Raw genomic sequence first — 20,187 nt, forward strand, 5'->3', positions numbered from 1 at the left:
ATAAGATCAAAGCTGCAATCTTTCCCCATCAACTCTTGTTGCAATTTGAGCAGGACGACGGACAAGTTGACATTCTCAAAAGAGACCAGATGATGGCACGTCAATGCCTCATCAACACCCTAAAACGAGGAACTTCTGTCGTTCCCTCCAAAAGAGAGAGGGAAGAAAGGTCTCTAACCGTCATGAGCGTGTATCTGAAGAACCCCAACACGCACGAAAGGCCTCAGCCAATAGAACGATACGAGGAGGTAGAAATCTTCGAAGGAAAACACATCAAAATAGGGAAAGGTCTTCCTGATGCGGTCAAGCGGGATATCATGGCCACCATCGCCGAGTTCAGCGACGTCTTCGCTTTTTCCACTGATGAAATGTCTGGCATCCCTGCAAGTGTCATGTGCCACAAACTTGACATAAAACCAAGCTACAAACCCGTGAAGCAAAAGTTAAGACATTAGGGGAAAGAGAGAACAGAGGCGGCCAAAACAGAAGTAGAAAAGTTGTTGAAAGCATGGTTCATCCGGGAATGCAAATACTCCGACTGGCTCTCCAACGTCGTCCTCGTGAAAAAATCAAATGGAAAGTGGAGGATGTGTGTTGATTTCACGGATCTAAACAAGGCATGCCCCAAGGACGATTATCCTCTCCCCAAGATAGATCGTTTGGTGGATTCTATGGCAGGCCATGCCTTACTGAGTTTCATGGATGCTAACGCATGTTACCATCAAATCCCGTTAGCCCTCGAAGATCAGACACACACAACATTCATTACAAACACCGACGTGTACTGCTACAAAGTAATGCCCTTCACCGGGGCCACTTATCAGAGAATGGTCAACAAGATCTTCCAGTCTCAGATTGGACGAAATTTAGAGGTATACGTGGATGACATGATCACAAAGAGCAAGCAGGCGTCTCAGCCTGCCGTGGACTTATGCGAAACATTCATAACCCTCCGAAAACACCAAATGCAACTCAATCCTGACAAGTGCGTGTTTGGGGTCACCGGAGGGAAGTTCCTCGGCTTCCTCGTAGACGAGAGAGGAATAGAAGCAAACCCCAACAAGATCCGGGCAATCCAAGATATGAAGTCCCCTAGATCCGTAAAAGAATTCCAAAAACTAACAGGGTGCGTAGCTGCCTTAGGGAGATTTCTATCCAAGTCCGCGGACAAATGTTCGCCTTTCTTCAAAACCCTCAAACAAAGCAAGTTCGAATGGACGAGAGAAGCTGAAGAATCCTTCAGGTAGTTAAAAGGGCACCTATCCTCTTTGCCAAAACTAGTTTCACCCATCAACGGGGAAAAGCTGATCTTATATGTCTCGGTCTCCAAATACTCCCTATCAGGAGTATTAGTCGCAGAAAGAGAAAAGAAGCAATTCCCTGTATACTACGTAAGTCATGCCTTTCGAGGATCGGAGGGAAACTATAGCGAAGTGGAGAAGGTCTTATTCGCAGTCGTAATGGCAAGTAGGAAGTTGAAACCGTACTGCCAATCCCACCAGATAATCGTTCGGACCAGCCAACCCTTGAAAAAGATTCTGGAAGGGAAAAACAAATCGAGCTGCATCACTGATTGGGCTAATCAACTAGCAGATTTTGGCATTGAATACGAGCCACGAACGGCCATCAAAGCCCAAGCCCTGGCTGACTTCATTGCTGAAAGAACTATCTATCATCCCGAAGCCAATCAAGTGTGGAAGTTGTATGTAGATGGGTCCTCCAAGCAATCAGTAAAAGGCGCAGGACTTCTCATCGTATCTTCCACCGGGGTTCGTATGGAAAGGGCAGTCAGATTCGAGTTTGCAGCATCTAACAATGAGGCAGAATATGAAGCACTACTCATGGGGCTTAAAATATGCCATGAAGCCGGGGCTAAATCCTTATCCGGTTTTTTCGACTCCCAATTGATAGTAGGACAAGTGAACGGGGAATCGGAAGCCAAGGATGATATCATGAAGATGTATTTGCAGCAAGTAAAAGAATTTGTCAAAAACTTCGACAAATTCACATTGGTTCACATACCAAGGTCCCAAAATGCACAAGCCGACTCCCTGGCAAAACTCGCCAGCTCAGCCGAAATATCCGCGGCTCGTGATATTATCTGGGAAGTGCTTCCTAACCCCAGCATCAACTTCATGGTCAACACCATTGATAGATCAGAAACGTGGATGGAACCATACATCAAATATTTGCAAAATCAGACGCTCCCCCAAGACGAGAATCAGGCAAAAATGCTTCAAAAGACGGCCAGATGGTTCGCACTTCACGAAGGAACGCTCTACAAAAAATCATATACACATCCCCTTCTGAAGTGTGTTTCTCCTGAAGAAGGAAACTACATCCTCCGCGAAATACACGAAGGTGGATGTGGAATACACCAAGGAGTACGAACTGTGATTGGCAAAGTCCTTAAAAATGGATACTATTGGCCATCTCTCAGGGGTGACACCGAAACATTGATCAGACGATGTCCTCAATGCCAATATCATTCAAAGATTGGAAGAAAACCGTCTAACTACTTGTCCGCCATGCAAGCCGTCCTGCCTTTTGACAAGTGAGGTATAGATCTCCTTGGCCCCTTTCCCCCGGCGAAGGGACAACGCAAATTCATTATTGTGGCTATTGATTACTTCACCAAGTATGTGAAAGCAGAGGCCCTTAGCTCAATCACAGACAAGCAAGTCTGTCAATTCATATGGCGAAATATCATCACGAGATTCGGCATCCCTCGTGTGATCATCACCGACAATGGGAGACAGTTTGTCAGTAAGAACACAATAGAATACTGCGACAAGTTCAACATTCAAATTCGATTCAGTTCAGTAACTCGACCACAAACCAATGGCCAAGTCGAATCAACAAACAAGGAGATTTTGAATGGCATCAAAAAGAAAATAGAAGGGGTCAAAGGTACTTGGGATGAAGAACTACCCGGCATCCTATGGGCAAGTCGAACAACCGTCAAAGAGGCAACAGGACATATCCCATTTTCCTTGGTATACGGGTCCGAAGCCGTGCTTCCAGTAGAGATAGGTATACCCTCCACAAGGGTCACCTACTACTCACACAGCGAGAATGAACAAGAAAAAAGGGCAAACTTAGATCTGCTACCAGAAACAAGGGGAATGCACTGTTAAGATCCATGGCCCATAAACAGAAGATGATTCGTAGTTTCAATCGACACGTCAAGACTAAACGCATTCAAGTTGGCGACTTCGTCCTCCGCAAAATTGAAGCCACGGGAAAAATCGTAGATAAAGGAAAACTAGGAGCCAACTGGGACGGCTCGTTCAAAGTTATCCGCGTCATCAAACCCGGGACGTTCGAACTGGAAGACATGAAGGGAAAGAAATTACCCCGTCCATGGAATGGAGATCACTTGAAGAAATACTTCATTTAATAAGATTAGCAAGAGGCCAGTCAATAATCATTAGTTTCATTCCGCGGCATAGACGCGTCATCCGCATTTTCTCAGTGTTGTCCTTTTTTCTTAGTGTTCTCATTTCCAAATATCAATATATCAGAAGTTTCATTTTCAGATTATCCAGCTTCAACATTCACAAGTATTCGGTTATATTCTACTTCTTCTATCGTTACAAATCTCATTAAAATCAGTAATTTCCAAAGTCGAAAAATCAGCAATGTTTATAAGTCGGACCCCTTGAGAAGGGTCCCATAATCAAATTTATTTAAGTCATCGTGAATCAGTGACATCGACAAGTCGGACCCCTAGATAGGGGTCCCAAGATCAAAATTCATCAAAGTTAAAATCAATGCTTTCTATTAATCCGGCACATATTAGTGACATCCATAAGTCGGACCCCTTGAAAGGTGTCCAATGATCAAGACTATTCTAAGTATCGCAAATTTAACATTCTCCATTATTAATCAGCAATAATCCGCGAACCATAAATCGGACATTCAAAAGTATATTCAAAGTATCTCGACTATGAATAAAAACGTTAAAAATCATCAGCATATACTGACAAATCGTCATTCACATTACAAGGCCCAAATGTTCAAATTCCAAAATGAATCAAATTACAAATTCATCAGATTACATGTTCAAATTACAAAATGCTCAGACATCATTTAAAAAGGCGTCGACATCCCCTTCTGGATCTTGAGCCGGCAGCTGAGGAGAGCCGACCATTCCCTCGTCAAGGCTTGGAGTGAAGCTTATAAATTCTTCAACATTAAACGGCTCCACCTTGACCTCAGATTAATCCTTGGATAAGCCCTGGAGGTTCTTCCCCTCATCGATGAAAAAATTCGACAAATCTAAGCACAAACTCTCCAGCTTGGAGAGCGCCAAGTTCTCGGGGACCTCCGAGGCCGAAGTAGGAGAGAGAGTTAACTTATCTAAATCGAGGCACAAAGCCTCCTTTCAGCCCCCATATCAACTTTCTCCGACCAAGTCCTCTCCTCCTCCACGTCCCAATACCGCTGACTCCTGTTCCAAAATCGAAGCTAGGTTAGTCAAAGCGTCGTCTTCCTTTTGATTAGCCTTTTGTTGAAGAGAATCGAAGTCGATGCCTAACTCCGCGGCAGCCAAGCGGTATTCCTCATCACTGATCTTGGAGCTGGCCTCCATCATTTCAGCGGTCAGATCTCCCAAGAAACTTGACGCTTCCGGCTCATCCGAGGTAAGCTAGTCCCTAGCTATCCGAGCCCGTCTCTCCGAACGAAGCTTATATACCTTAGCCGCGGATAGCACGGTTCGGAACTTGGCTAGATCGTCCGACACCTGATGCATGAGTGACTGGTTCTAATGAACTAACCTAGCGTGAATGTCCATCAGGCGCCCGATCTCATGACCGAGGGTTGCTGACATGTTAGAAGCCGCATCCAAGCTCCCCATGGTCCCCTCCAGCTGCTTTTTCGCCTTCTCCCGCCACTATTCAATTCTGACTAAACGCTCTTTCAGCTCAGAGCATTTAGCCAGCTTCTCCTTTAAGCCCGACAGCTCTTCTCGAAGCTTCTGGAGCTCCTCGTTCTGCTCATTGCAGCGGGAGGACAGGACGGCCAACGTCTCCTTGTCCGCGGTACTTTGGCGGCTAAGGTATAGCTCAAAGGACAACCTCAAAAAAGCCTGCGAAAAGAACAAGTTAAAATCCAGGCATAGCTGACTTAAAGGACAAGAGTAGAGGACGTTACCTCAGCCGCGGAAGCTTGGAGTTGACGCACTCTATCGGTAGGGGATAGGGACTCCAAATGATCAACATCCACTTTGCTGATTAAGTGGGATGTCGCCCTGTTAAATCGAGTTATCATACCCTTATGCCCCAAGTCGGTGAAGGGGGTGTCGTGTTGGAAAGGCTGAACCTCCCAGCGACGATACACCTCCTCCACCCTCGGCTCAGGGGCTGCGGTCGATTCCCCTACCTTCTCTTTCCCCCGGCTCGGAACCGGTGACACCTTATCCCGGGGAGAAGACACCTCTCTCTCCGTCGACCTCATTTGCAGAGGTACGGCTGTCATTATCGTGTCCACGGATGCCTTCTTCGTGGCACTTTCCCCGTGGGAGGAAGAGTCTCTCTTCCTCTTCCTCTCTTTCTTCTCCTTCAATTCCCTCTTCGTAGAAGGGATCACCCTCTTAGAGTCATCGGGAATGTAGACTCTTTTCCTCTCCTCGAGGAGCCGGAGAGCCTCCCCTTCGCAGGGCACCTCATCCAGCCCTTTCTCCATCGTTGCCGAGTCCTACAAGAGAAAAAGTTAGAATAATCCTCCGGCTCGCTAAAACAAATGAATATATACCTTCGGAGGGAGAGGCAAAGGCTTCTCCGCGGCTCTTTGGTTAGCCCCCTGGGCGAATCGCATCACGCTAAATTTCTTCATCAGGTCCGGATTTTTAGCTTTCAAGTTCTCCTTCGCGACCCCTGGAAATACAAGAGTTAGAAGCAAATAGTCGCGTAATAAAAAAGAAGAAAGCCAACGACTCTTACTCCGAAACATTTAAAGAATCTAATACTTTCCTGAAAAAGGGATGAAGAGGAAACCTAAGGCCTAATTCAAAAGAGGGAAAATATACAGCTATACAATGTGGAGGGGGAAACCTAACAGTGTCATAATTCCCCGGAGTAATAATGTTGATATCATCCTTCAAACCCCATTTTAGAGAGATGGCGTCTCGTTGTTTGTCCAAATCTCTCTTGGTTTGTAAATATATGAAGTAATTGAGGGGCCCGCCGTTGGGGATGTAAAATGGAGGAGGAACCGGCGCTACACTTTCTCTTCCTGAGGACTCGGAGGTTCCTTCGATCTTTTCCATATCTACATACAATAACCCTTCCAGGTCAGGATCTATTCGCGGCAAGTAATTGGGGAAGAAAGCAATGCTCACTTCCCAAGAAGCAGTTTTCATTATCTCCGGTGTGTATATAGGGGATACAGATGACTCATCCCCGGCCTTTATTGATTCGTAATGAGGGGTGATTCTCACCGAACTACTATCGTCCGAGTCATTTATTAGCAACCCCTCCTTATTAAAACGTCTACATACTACCAAAGGAATTTCCGTCGGGTTAGCAGAGTTAATGTCCAAGTTAGCTATTGTCTCATGAGTAGCCGCGACATCCATATTAACGATAGTCATAAAGTAGTAGGCGAAACTTGTAAAAAATAATGGCTAATTTCATAAAACTAATTCAAAGATTTAAACTAACATTCAAGAACACGAAGAACAATTTGAAGAACAGTTTGAAGAACAATTTGAAGAAATTCAAGAATTTGAGGGAAGATTTGAATACCTTAAAGAAATTTGAAGATTTGTCAGAAATTTGACGAAGTTCTGTCAAAACCCTTGAAGATCTTCGAGAATTTTGTCAGAAGTTTAAAGGATGGTTGAAGATTGTCAGAGCTTATCTCTCCACTTTCTCTCACTGAATTTATGAAATGAAGGAAATATCGATGGTTAGGTGAGAGGGAACAGTTCCAACAACCCTATTTATTGCAGCAATAAATGCTCAACCTCACACCTGAACGCCCCTTAAATGAGAAGTGGAATCCCAAACTAAAACCGAGAAGTCGACAAGTCGGACCCCCAATGAGGGGGAAATATGAAAAATTTTTCTAAGTATTAGCTGTTGACTGTGTCCGGCGAGTCGACAAGTCGGACATCCAAAGTGGGAGAAAATGTTGACAATTTCTCTAAGTTATCAAATTCCCTCCTGAAGCCGTAGGGTCGATAAGTTGGACCCTGAACTACACCCCAAGAAAAACATGGAAAACATTCCAAGTATGAAAAATTACACATTCTGCCGTCCGATTTATAGATGCGGCGGATATTATGCCGCGCCATCCCCCTCATCGTTCCAAACTATCGTACGATCAAAGTATGAAATACTCCAAGTGTGAAAAATATTCCAAGTGTGAAATATTCTATAGTATGGAAGACGTCCGTATGGTCGATAAGTCGGACTCCCAGGTGCCCCCAGTAATTGTGCAAAAATTCAAACTAGGGAAGAATTCTCGTATTTTCCGTATGATCGAAGACGCGGACCTTTGTGATCATTCCGCATCCTAGAAGAGCAAGAGGCTTGTTAAGGAGAAAAATTGTTCAAGTATTTTTATCGTTCCGCAATGTCAATAAGTCGGACCCCCTCTAATCCCTCAATGAAGAATAAAAAATCTAAGTGTAAATCTAAGTCGCGTCATCATCTCGCGTGATTTATTGTCCGGCCTTCAATGAGAGTCAACTCACTCGTGCCGCGGCATGCTACCTTCCCAAGATTCCACGGCTTATGACATGATAACAAGAAGAAAGATAGAACAATAAAACCAGTATCTTGTTCGTGAAGTCGACAAGTCGGACCCATCTTGGTGGTGATCTCGTTCAAAAATATTCCAAGTCTCTGAAATTCCGCGACTTCAGATTAAAATAATAAAATAAAATAAAATAAAAATTATGGTGATTTTATCCGTATAGTAGACAAGTCGGACCCCCCTTGGGGGCGATTTTGTTCCAAAAATATTCTAAGTATTGGAACTTTCGCGGCATTAAAGTAGCATAAACTAGGCAGGAAGAATCAATTTAATAAGACATCCGTGCGGGTTACTACATAATAGCAAGGCTATCTTAGTTGGTCTCAAGTGCTAACTGCTGTACTGGAAGTCGAGGGATCAAACCACCACAACTACATTTTTGCTGCTGAATGATATAGATGGATGGGGCTACTCCGCGGCATGCTTCAAGCCGCGGCTCGATTGGCATTATTCGTTTCTCTTTAACTTGGAGCGTCTCATATGGCTATTTTGAAAAGGTCATAACTTTTTCATTACAACTCGGAATCCGACATGTGAACAGTTAATTCGAAGCTTACGAGCCCAATTTTCAGAATCCGCCCAAAGATCTGCCAAATTGTGAACATATTCATCTTCTTAAGTGTTCGAACACTCTCTACGATCATATCCCTTCATAAATGCTAAGGTGTTTTGGTAGACGCTTACCGTTTCCGCACAAAGAAAGATATTTCAAGTCTCTGGGGCTCCCTTTTCATATCATCCTTCATGCGTGGGGCTAAATGTCATGGTATAGTTTATTTAATTTACTTATTTATTTAAATTATTAATGTCATATTACCTTAATACCCTTTGACCTTTCATATTGACCTTGACTTTCGGACAATGGGCTTTTTCTGAATTCCCCAATCTCCTTAATTGGCCCATGAGCTAGTAACCTCCGAATATCCTAACTTCCCCTGGAAGGTAACCTTCAAATTGACCTAACTTCCCTTTTGACAACTACCCATCATTCCTCATTTCGTGGTTCCCCTTCTTTAGTGCTGATAACTGCCAACTATCACCCATGATAATCAGTCTCCTCTCAGAAATAACTTCTTTTCCACCACTATAAATAGGGACAACCATCAGAAAGGAAAAGATCATCTGAGAATAACCCTCTTAATATCCTTACTCATACTCCATTTCATTAGCCTACCAAAATACAAGCAATCTAAACCCCAATGTCTTTGTTCCCGCATTCAATCTATAATCGTTTATTCAATAATCTCACATCTCCGTTCTAACTTGAGCGTCGGAGGGGTTTTCCGGGAGATCACCCCCCGGACAAGGCTGACGTGTTGTGTTGCAGGAATTCAAGTCGCTTCTTTCCACGAATCGCCGTTCCTGATAACGCTTCCACTTACGGTATTTCAAGTGTTTTCCACTTCCTCGTTTCATTACCGAAACACCCTTCATTTCTCTCTATCCAAAAACTGTGTTAAAGACTTAAAATAACTCAAAATGGATCAAAATGCATCCGAACTCAACTGTAACTTAGACCTGAACCAAAAATGGCCCGTCTAAATTAGTAATAATTGTTTAAATGTGAAAACACAATTTGTGAAATGTTCGACTCCTCAAAACTTAATTGGATTACTCAAATGTCCGCCACTACATGATTACACTCACATGAAATGATATGAATTTGAAGGGTGATTCTTGTTGGAAAACTCCATATTGATCGAGCCATCTTTTTGGGCGAAATTCCTTTGCATCATCTCCCCAAATGCCTACCCATAGCATAGGCTAAGTAGTTCACAACTTCTTCTTTCTTAACCTTGTAACCATTTGGAAGCAAATCATCTTCTTTTGGTGCCCTTCCATGCTATCAATTATAGTAAGTATCCATGAATATGTGAACATCAAATAAGAAATATCATACTAAAATCAAACCAAACCTAAATATACTTGTATACACTATTTGACATAGAAATTACCACAGGAACAACAGGAAAAAGCCTCAAAGTTTCTGTAAGAGTAGCATGAAGATAATGTATTCTTTCAAGTATTTCATCTGATTCGATCCATGAAATCATCAATCTTGATGTCTGTTCCGGAGATGGATTCCTTCACTTCCTGGAAAATCTTTTCCTGAATTAATGGGTTCTTGCAAAGCATATAGATGAACCATGATATTGTATTTGATGTAGTATCTTTTCCAGCTATCATAAAGTTGAGAATGATATCTCTTAGATATTCATCACTCATATGATCTGGATCTTTCTTACTTGCCTCTAAAAATCTATGTAATATATCCTCCCTCACAATCTGCAATAACACAACTATAAATCTGAATATCATCTATGGTTTTTACGGTCTGTTTAGTAATCAGTACTAAATGGTAGGAAATATATATCATGCTATTTCCATAATAATGAAATTGATCATAAAAAGTTTTTTTTACAATTTTCCATTACCACGTAATACCACATTTTTAAATTGCAAAACATTGGAATAATTGTCTACAAAATAAATTTGTTAAAAGAGAATAAGCATATCATTTGTTAAGACATTCCTACCAAAAAAATTAATTTTTTATCATCATTTCCACTATTTAGTACCAATTAACCAACGGGCCGTTACTTATTGATATGGTGTAAATACAACTCACAGAATCCTGCTGTTCACCCAATAATCTTCTCTTAGTGGTGATTACTCCATTAAAAACGCGTGAATAATCTTGATATTTTTCTTTAACTTAGCCTCAGAGCCTATGTTTATTGCTCTTTTAATATTCCATAATTGATCAACATATCGCCAATAAACCAAGTTATTTGCTTCATCAAAGGCATTCATAAATTTTATCCCTTCCTTATTTGATCCTTCAAGACAGTTGAAGTCAACCCCGAAACCAACTTTGAAGATCGAATCTAATGTACATACTCATTAACAAGGCCTGATACAAAAGTGAAAGTGTTTCAAACAATTGATCTGAATAAAATTGCAAAAAATAAATTCATTTCTTTACCACCCGAAATTAATAAATTGTTTTGAACCAAAAGAACATATTGATAGAATATAATAATATTGTTAAATATTATTTTATTCGAAGTATATTTTATGTTGTGTATATCTTCCTTTTAGGTAAAATAGTATATTGTGAATATTCTAGGAAATATTGTGATTTTATTATTTCCATATTTGCCTCTCTTATAATTCTATAAATTCAATGAATAAGAAAAATTCTCAAGGAAAATCATTGATTATGGTCATTTTCAGGAGAGGTTTGGGTACAAGAGAAACGAAAACTTGTAATTTCTAAATTCATGGGGTTGAGTATGTAAAACGTTCTAAACAAAAATCTTCTTTTTAAGCTTCATCATTTACCATTGTCTTACCAAATCAGATAGAGTCATCCGTAACAATGAACTAATTGTTGCAAATGCTGCAACAGTTAAACACCAAACCAGCTATAGAAACCACGAATTCCAGTGTTCACTTAGTCGAAAAGTTGAACAGCTCAAACTATGCTAAGTGGTCTCGCCTGATGCACCTATCCATCAACGGTCGTGGGACGCCCAACTATATAAACTTTCGATATCCAAATTGGACTGAATCTGCTGCCCTAAAAGAATTAGTTGGTGAGCCAACTGAATTTGTCTCTCCTTATAGTCATGTCAATATTCAAAGTGACACCCTCGGTCACTCCTTTTGTTGAAAATCTTGAGGTTAATCCATCTTGTGATCTCCAAATAACTAATACTGATGAGAATGAGACTAATCTTGGAATACAAAAAATAATTGCTGCTCAAATGCCCATGTATGTAGAATATAAACTGCCTCCTCGAAGCACACGGGGGAGTACCACCCAAACAGTATGAGCCAGAATATGAACCTCGCCAGTCAAAATATCCTGTAGCAAATCTTGTTAAGGGGAGCCTTTCTCAAGAGGCTCAAGCATTCAGTACCACAATCTATTCTGCAAAATTTCCTAATACTGAAGAAGAAGCTCAAAAGGATGAAAAGTAGAGAGAAGCTATACAAGAAGAGATGAGAGCTGTTAAAAAAAAAATCTTACATGGGAGAAACGCAAGATACTAACTAGAAAATGACCAGTAGGCCGTCCAGATGGGTCTTTAGTATTCAGTATAAAGCAGATGGGACAGTTGAAAGATACAAAGCAAGATTGGACGCAAAAGGTACACTCAAACCTATGGGAATAATTACTCAAATACTTTCTCACTTGTTGCAAACTTGATACTATTCAAGTCCTTCTATCCATTGCTTCGACTCAAGATTGGCCTCTGCATCAATTTGATGTAAAGAATTCATTTCTTCATGGAGAATTACAAGAAGTATACATGAAAGCACAACCAGAGTTCTTTGAAAACTACAAAATTAGGGAGGGACGCAGACTGAAAAGAATCTTATACGACTTTAAACAATCTTCTAGGGTTTGGTTCGGAAGGTTCACAAGAGTGATGAACAAATATGGGTATCACCAAGTACTTCTGATCACACACTTTTCCTCAAAAGGTGAGGTAATTTATCAACTTGTCTTATAATATATGTGATGATATGATGATTACTGGGAGAGATGCTAATGGAATGAAGAATTTGGAAGAAACAATGTTCAAAGAATTTAAGATGTGAAATTTAGGAAAACTGAAATACTTCCTAGGAATTGAGGTTTTGAGATTCAAAGTTGGGATATTTATTTCTCAAAGAAAGTATGTGCTTGATTTGTTGGCTAAAACTAGGATGATTAATTGCAAACCAGCAGAGCTCCAATAATAATAAATTATGGTCTCCAGATGAATAAAGGAGTAAAGCCAGCAAACAAAGAACAATAGCAGAGACTAGGGATGGCAATGGGTACTGGACCCGACCTGGATCCGTGGATCCGTATCCGTTTTCACGGATCTGGGTCCTAAAAGTATAGACCCGTCGGATCCGGGTCGAATCCGGATCCTGTTAATATTCACGGGTCCGGATCCGGATCTGAGAAAAATACCCAGACCCGGACCTGCGGATCTAGAGGACCCGTATTTTTTTTAAAAAAAAAAAGTTTAAATTTTTTTTATATCAGCCTAAGTAAGTAAAGTAACCCTAGCCCTGTTTTGAATTTTGAGTTTGAATACCCTCCTCCCCACTCCCATCTGTAGTCGTCTGCCCATCTCTCTCCCCTCCCTGCTCCCATTTCTCAAACTCCATTCCATCACCCTCCCACTCGCATTCTTGCTCTCTCTGTCTCTCATACTCTCCCACTCTCGCAGTAGACGGCCGCACGCATTCCCTCGCTCCCAGACTGGCAGACTCCCTCCCTCAGTGCCTCTGCCTCGAGCCCTCGACTCCTCCCACTCTCCCAGTCTCGCACCATCACAGGAGGTAATGAACTTATGAACCCTAATTTTTTTGGATGTCTACTCCTAAAAGAATTGAAAAGTTTGAGAAAGCTTGTCGCCTTTTGAATGTGACTAAACCTAAAAGGGTGAGTCTTGATTGTAAAACTAGGTGGAACTCCACATATGATTTGCTTGACAATTGTTTGCCTTTTAAAAAAGTTTTTAATAAGTTGAAACATCTACATAGAAGGTTGAATTTTGATGTGCCTAGTGATCATGATTGGCAAATGGCTACTCTTGTTTGTCAAAAGTTGGAAATATTCTACAAGGCAACTAAGGTTTTTTCTGGTAGAAATTATCCAACTTCAAATTTGTATTTTCGTAATGTTTGTGAGATTAAACTTGCATTAACTAAGTGGAGGCAAAATGACAATAGTGAGATTATTAGAAAAATGGCTGAGAAAATGGTAGAAAAGTTTGACAAATATTGGGATCATACTAATGAGCTTTTGGCCATTGCGGGCATTTTAGATCCGAGAAATAAGATGGATTGTGTGGTGCATTATTTTAAGAAATTCTATGGAGATGATGCCAATGCTAAAGTGGAAAGAGTAAGAAATACTCTTTATAATCTTTTCGATGAGTATAAAAGTCAATGTAATGCGAATGAAAGTTCTCCAGTGGAGACACAATTTGAGGATCTTGGTGATGAGGATGATTTCGCTAGGACTAAGAGACAAAAAATTGATTATGTGCCCATTAAAAGTGAAATTGATCAATACTTAGAGAGTCGTACTTTGCCGGAGAATAATTAATTTAATATACTTGCATGGTGGAAGATAGACCAAAGCTACCCAACTTTAAGAAAAATTGCCAAAGACATTCTTGCAATTCCTGTTTCATCGGTTGCTTCAGAAAGTGCATTTAGCACGGGTGGAAGGGTAGTTAGCGCTCATCGGTCTAGGCTTCATTCTCAAACAGTGGAGGCTTTGATGTGCTTGCAAAATTGGATGGTCGATGATGTCAAAGGTAATTTTATACTAATTTGCACATTTAGTCTATATTTTACTAACTAATGTAATTATATTTTTCGTTATTGAAGTTAATTTTGAAGGAACTTATGCTTGTTCAACTATCAACGAAGATGGTGAGGATGTGGAAATAATAGACAGTCTTGATACGGTATTTATTTTGGGTTATAAATTTATAATCTTATATTCTTATATTTAAATATTTAAAAATTGCATCTATTAATTATTTTTTTTGGTTTGTAGGATATTGACGATGTTAGTGTTGAAGAAATTTGACAAATTGGGAACATTGGATTGTATTAAGAACATGAATGAATTAATGATTGACTTTTATTAATTAAATTAAGTTATTTTGAATGTGTTTATTGGATATTTTAAAGACAATTTTAAGTTGTATAATGTTTTTTTGGGTGATTCAATGTGAAATTATATGTATTATTAACATTAGTCTATAAATATCGCTTTATTGCAATCTAAACACATTTAAAAAAAAATTAAAACAGGACCCGTTTTGGACCCGAATCCGGTACTGGATCCGCAGTACCCGCGGATCCGAATCTGGGTCTTGCAAAACTGGACCCGCGGATCCGGGTCCGCATCTGGATCCAGGTCCACCTGGACACGGTCCAGATCCGACCCGTTGCCATCCCTAGCAGAGACTAGTTGAGAAACTCGTCTACCTTTCTCATACTAAACTAGATATTGCTTATGCAGTTGGAGTCATAAGTCAAGTTATGCATAAACCTCAGAAGATCATATGAATGATGCTTTTCGCATTGTTAGATCTCTAAAAGGGACAGTTGGAGTAGGAACCCTATTTCAAAAACGTGCAGATGGATATAAAAGCATATACTGATGCAGATTGGGCAAGGAATCCCAATGGTTGGAGATCAACAACAGGCTACTTTACCCTTGTTGAAGGTATTGTTATCACGTGGAGAAGCAAGAAATAAAGAGTTGTAGTTCGCTCAAGTGCAGAAGCATAGTTTCGAGGTATTATTCGGGGAATATGTGAAGTCCTTTGGATCAAAAAATCGTTTACTAATTAGGATTTCCACCAAAGCAAACATGTAGACTCATTTGCGACAACAAGGATGCTATTAGCATCTTAGAGAGTACGACATGATCGGACAAGACATGTTAAGGTTGATAAACACTTCATAAAAGAAAAACTAGAAGCAGGCATTGTTTGTCTACCTTTCATTCGATCTGAAAATCAACTGGCAGATATTATTCGGGGAATATGTGAAGTCCTTTGGATCAAAAAATTGTTTACTAATTAGGATTTCCACCAAAGCAAACATGTAGACTCATTTGTGACAACAAGGATGCTATTAGCATCTCAGAGAGTACAACATGATCGGACAAGACATGTTAAGGTTGATAAACACTTCATAAAAGAAAAACTAGAAGCAGGCATCGTTTGTCTACCTTTCGTTCGATCTGAAAATCAACTGGCAGATATATTGACAAAAGGAGTTTTAAGCAAACCGTTTTCAAAAGCATTGCAAAAAATGAACATAGGTGATCCTACGATTCAACTTGAGATGATCCTACGATTCAAGCAAACCATTTTCAACAGCATTGAGCAAGTTGAACATAGGTGATCCTACGATTCAACTTGAGGTGATCCTACGATTCAAGCATTCCATTTTCACAAGCATTGAGCAAGTTGAACATAGGTGATCCTATTACTCAACTTGAGGGGAAGTGTAGGAAATAATAAGATTTGTTAGCATGTAAATATAGTAGTAAGACTAATTAGGAAAATATTAACCTAAAATATAGCATGTAAAAATAGTAACAGTCTCTCTACTTAACCAAGGCCTTGTATTCAATATAACTATTCAGAAATAAGAGAAGATAGAAAAACTCTAATTTTCTGTTAAACCTTCTGTTTCATATTGTTTCCAACCTCAACCATCAGTTTAAGCTTTTGATTGAGTTGGTTCCTTGACATGATATAAAAAATCAGTGAGATAAGAAGTCACAGGCCACCCCTTATTTAAAGTAGAATATTCAGCGTTGGGTATAAAGAGGACATGTGCTACATCTACCCAAGTTGTAAACTCAAAACTGGATGTCAAAAATGTCTGATACACTTACATGGATGTCAAAAATGTGATTTGGTGGAAAATCTTGTGAAATAATTGTAACAAGTTTAACTGCACTTTGTCTGAAAATAGAAGATGTTATGAATGGTGTGACTTGAGTGCACATTTGGTGTGTGCATTCATGTGGTGACTTTTGGGAAAGAATCCCATAAGTATGTCATGAATGGGTGTACTAAGATAAGTCTTGATGATTGTGGTTTATGATGATGATTAAAGTATGGATTAATGAGGTAATGAAGTATGAGTTAATCATGGGAGTTATGGGACCTAAATGAAGAAGTTCAAAGGTTTAAGATGCTCTACTATGACAGTCGAGCAATACTATCAGAAGCCCTCTGAAGTGCCGCTCAACCAACTCGCTCGACCGAGCGAGCTTCAAAATGGGTCGAGCAAGCAGACAGAATGCAACCAAAAACTTCCTATAGTCCGCTCGACCAGGCTGCTCAACTGAGCGAGCCTCTGCTTTGGTCGAGCGATGTCTCTGATGCTCCTAGGATGCTGTTATTGACTCTTCAAGTTCTTGGGGATGTTTCATTATCATTTATTCATAGCTTTAATATACTTAATGTTACTTAGTGTGATCTCTCCTATAAATAAAGAGCTCTCATTCACATTGTAATTGGTGAATATTCACAAAATACACCCTAAGCCAAACACTAGCCTATATCTCTTCTCTATTGTAATTCTCCATATTTGAGAGTTCTTTGAACTCCTTTGATAATATAAGAGATACTACACACCGGAGGACGTAGCCTGAGTTGGGTGAACCTCGTTAAATCTTTGTGTTGTTTTATTGCTTTACTTTCTCCTACAAACATCGATATCATTGATAGCTTAATTTGTTTGTCACTAAACCTCATACATTCGATCTTGGCAATATTGGAGTTTGAAACACATTGTTCGAACTCTAATACAACATCGTTTTCAGAAGAGCTGAAATCTCTAAGAACCCGAGTTGAAAACTCAAAACTGGCGAGTTTTCTTTGCTGCCTCCATTTATCCCCATCAACGGCAAAAATTCCTTCTCCAAACAAATCACCAACTATCTGTCTATCATACTCACCTTTTGTGTACATGTCAAATTTAGTCTTAAGAATATGTTGTATGTTTCTGACATCAGTTGTGTAAATATCACTTGTCCGATCAGGAGAAAGTACACGAAAAGTGGGACGTTTAAGGGCAATTTCAGTCTGGTAGTCATATAGAGTGTTAAAGTAATACAGTGAATGGAAGATTGTTCCTTGAACTGGAGGATAAGTTGGATCACCGATCGATTTTCCGGAGTATACTTTGATGATCAGAATAAAGACAAGAATAATGATCAAGAAAAGAGCAGATAGTATCAAGTTGAACATGAATGACAACAAATCCATTTTTTCTAGAGAGAAATTCATCAGGAATACTACAGATGGATATGAATTCATAAGGTGACTCACTACTCACAAGTGAAGGTCAAAAAGGCACACTACAGAAACTTTCTTTAAAAAAGTTACAAATTTTATGTTTTGTAATTTTTTTTAACTAATAATTTGGCCGATTTATTGTCTTCCAAGACATGTACATGAGTCTTATTAGTTTTTTTTAAGTGTTGTGTTTTAGTAATTTTTATCTCTTTGTAATTCGGTTAGTTTTGTCTTTCTGGATGATGTTGTGTTTATATGTTTTGTGTTTTCTATCTTTTGCTTTTTGTTTTCTTTTGCAAGTTTTTCCTTTGCATGGACTTAATTCGCAGACAATACTCGAGTTGAGGGCTCTCTTCGATCACGATCTCCTCATAATAAGGGTATTGATCTGCCTTCTTTCTCACGCTCCCCAAACCTTGCTTTGGTTATAAATTTTGTTAACATTCTCCTAAAGTGGAAAAATTTGAAGAGAAAAATATTCATTTTCCTTCTTTTTCCCTCCTCCTCCCTTTTAAATAAATAAGATGCACTCTCACTTCTTATCCCTCCGTTTCTTTCCCCTTCCTTTTCCTTCCTTTCTTTACTTTTCTAATTTGCTATTCAAATATAATTTTTCTAATTTGGTAATGTTAGTCTCTAATAATGTACTACTATGTTTTTGTTTTTTCTTTAGTTAAGAAGTACAAACTACGAAGACAAGTAAATGATCCTGGTACTATGGATATGGTAAATATGATCAGTGGCGGATTTAGAGTTGAAACTCTGTGGGAGCACAATAGATAAAAAAATTCAAATCATCATAAATGTATATATAAAAGTAATATTTTCAATTGGATGTTTTTTTAAACCATAACAAAAGATAATTAAGAAAAATTAATTATGTTTTAAACAAGTATTAGAAATTGTATTAATTGCATAAAATTAAAATGAATAGCAAGGCTAGTTAGACCTTGCCTCACAACCCACAAGTTGTCTCACAACTCATAGGTTGCAGGTTCAAATCTTATTATAGCCAATCAAATAATTTTTTTTTAAAAATGCAGTATCCTCACGTGAGGGCACCTAGAGCCGCCTATGACCCTAGTGGAATAAAAAGGTAAATAGGTATAAAATCCCTTTTAAATTCACATCTACTTAGTATTTATATATATCTACGTAGTTTGACTTTTATTTCTCCCTTTAACATGTACCCTTACAAGCTTGACCTTAAAGTAATGATTTTTACACTAACAAGAGTGAAGTAATAGGCCCCTATGATTATACAAAATGACAGCAAATTCAACCAATTGTTACTTAAATGGACAAAAAATGGTATTTTTTTAGGAAAAATTATCTGAATAATTTAATCTTTCGCTCATTTTCCAATAATAATCCGAATTTTTGATTAATCTTGAATAATTTCAATTTTTGAATCACTTAACCAAGAATATTGTTCCATAAATATTAACTTGCTATTACAGGTTAACTTTCTTAAAAATAAAGGAAAGATACAATTAAAATTAAAAAATACTAAAAAGTAAAAGTAAAATAAAAAATTAAAATAAAATCACCCTTCCCTTCCCCTTTACCTCTGCCTCCACATGTCACTGTCGTCCACTATCTTCACTCATCTTCATTTTCCATGGCAGCAAAGACTTCCACAATTATCTTGCACTTTCTTCTCAACTTCCCTTACTTAATCACATTTATATCAACACTTGCCATCTCTTTACAAATTTACATAAACAAATCAAAACACCCTAATCAATTTATTTTGTTGATGGTATTAAGAGCTGTTTCGATTATGAAACGAGGAAGTACGAGACACCTAGAATACTGGAAATGGAAGCGTTGTCGAGAGCAGCAATTCGCGGCAAGAAAATGACTTGAATTCCTGCAACATAACACGTTAGTCATATTCGGGGTGATCTCCGGAAAACCCTTCCGACGCTCAAGTTAGCACGGAAATCAGAGATTAATGAATAAATGATGAGATGGAGAATGCAGGAATATGATTGTAGGGGCAGAAGTTACTTGTATTTTTGGAAGGTTAGTGAAGAGGTTCGTAAGGATATTTGAAGAGCTATTATCAGATGATCCTTCCCTTGATGCTGGCTGTTTCTATTTATAATGGTTGAGAGGGAATTATTTTATGGAAGAAGGTAGGTTATCATGAATAGTGGTGGACAGTTACCAGCATAAAAGGAGTCATGATAGTGAAATGAAGAATGGTGGGCAGTTGCCTATTGGAAGTTAGGGTTCCTGGAAGTTATTATCTCCTGGACCAAGCAAGGAAGTTGAGAAATTCAGAAAAAGCTCCTTGACCGAAAGTCAAGATCAACCCGAAGGGTCAAAGGGTATTAAGATAATATGACATTTATAACTTAAATAAATAAATGAGTAAATAAATGTTACCATGACAAGAGCAAAAATCAGCTCTTAGGATAGAAAATGAATGAATGTGTGTTTTCTTGGTTATTTCTAACTAGTACAACATAGAAATTTGAAGACAAGATTGAGATGGAAAAAAGCCCAAGTTAGGCCAAGTAGAAGGATATGATTAAACAATGAGTAATTTAGTCCGATTTTTTTT

The 20,187-nt window shown here is 39.1% G+C and overlaps 2 protein-coding genes across 2 annotated transcripts; one reads left to right on the top strand and one right to left on the bottom strand.

Annotated features, from left to right (window-relative positions):
- The first annotated feature begins 1,460 nt into the window (after window positions 1-1,460).
- On the top strand, window positions 1,461-2,558 carry LOC130810747 (uncharacterized). The gene has a single exon (XM_057676880.1). It carries the CDS (start codon window positions 1,461-1,463, stop codon window positions 2,556-2,558), a length of 1,098 nt encoding a protein of 365 aa, XP_057532863.1.
- A 6,184-nt stretch (window positions 2,559-8,742) lies between these two features.
- Window positions 8,743-17,585, bottom strand: LOC130810748 (cytochrome P450 704C1). The gene is given in 12 exon segments (XM_057676881.1): window positions 8,743-8,848; window positions 8,939-8,986; window positions 9,122-9,204; window positions 9,412-9,511; window positions 9,513-9,607; window positions 9,720-9,798; window positions 9,800-10,050; window positions 10,394-10,446; window positions 10,449-10,664; window positions 13,949-13,961; window positions 16,205-16,281; window positions 17,138-17,585. Coding segments are annotated over 12 exon segments (1,569 nt in total).
- Between the last annotated feature and the right edge of the window lie 2,602 nt (window positions 17,586-20,187).

Source organism: Amaranthus tricolor, chromosome 4 (genome assembly GCF_026212465.1).
Source record: "Amaranthus tricolor cultivar Red isolate AtriRed21 chromosome 4, ASM2621246v1, whole genome shotgun sequence".
NCBI lineage: Eukaryota > Viridiplantae > Streptophyta > Magnoliopsida > Caryophyllales > Amaranthaceae > Amaranthus > Amaranthus tricolor.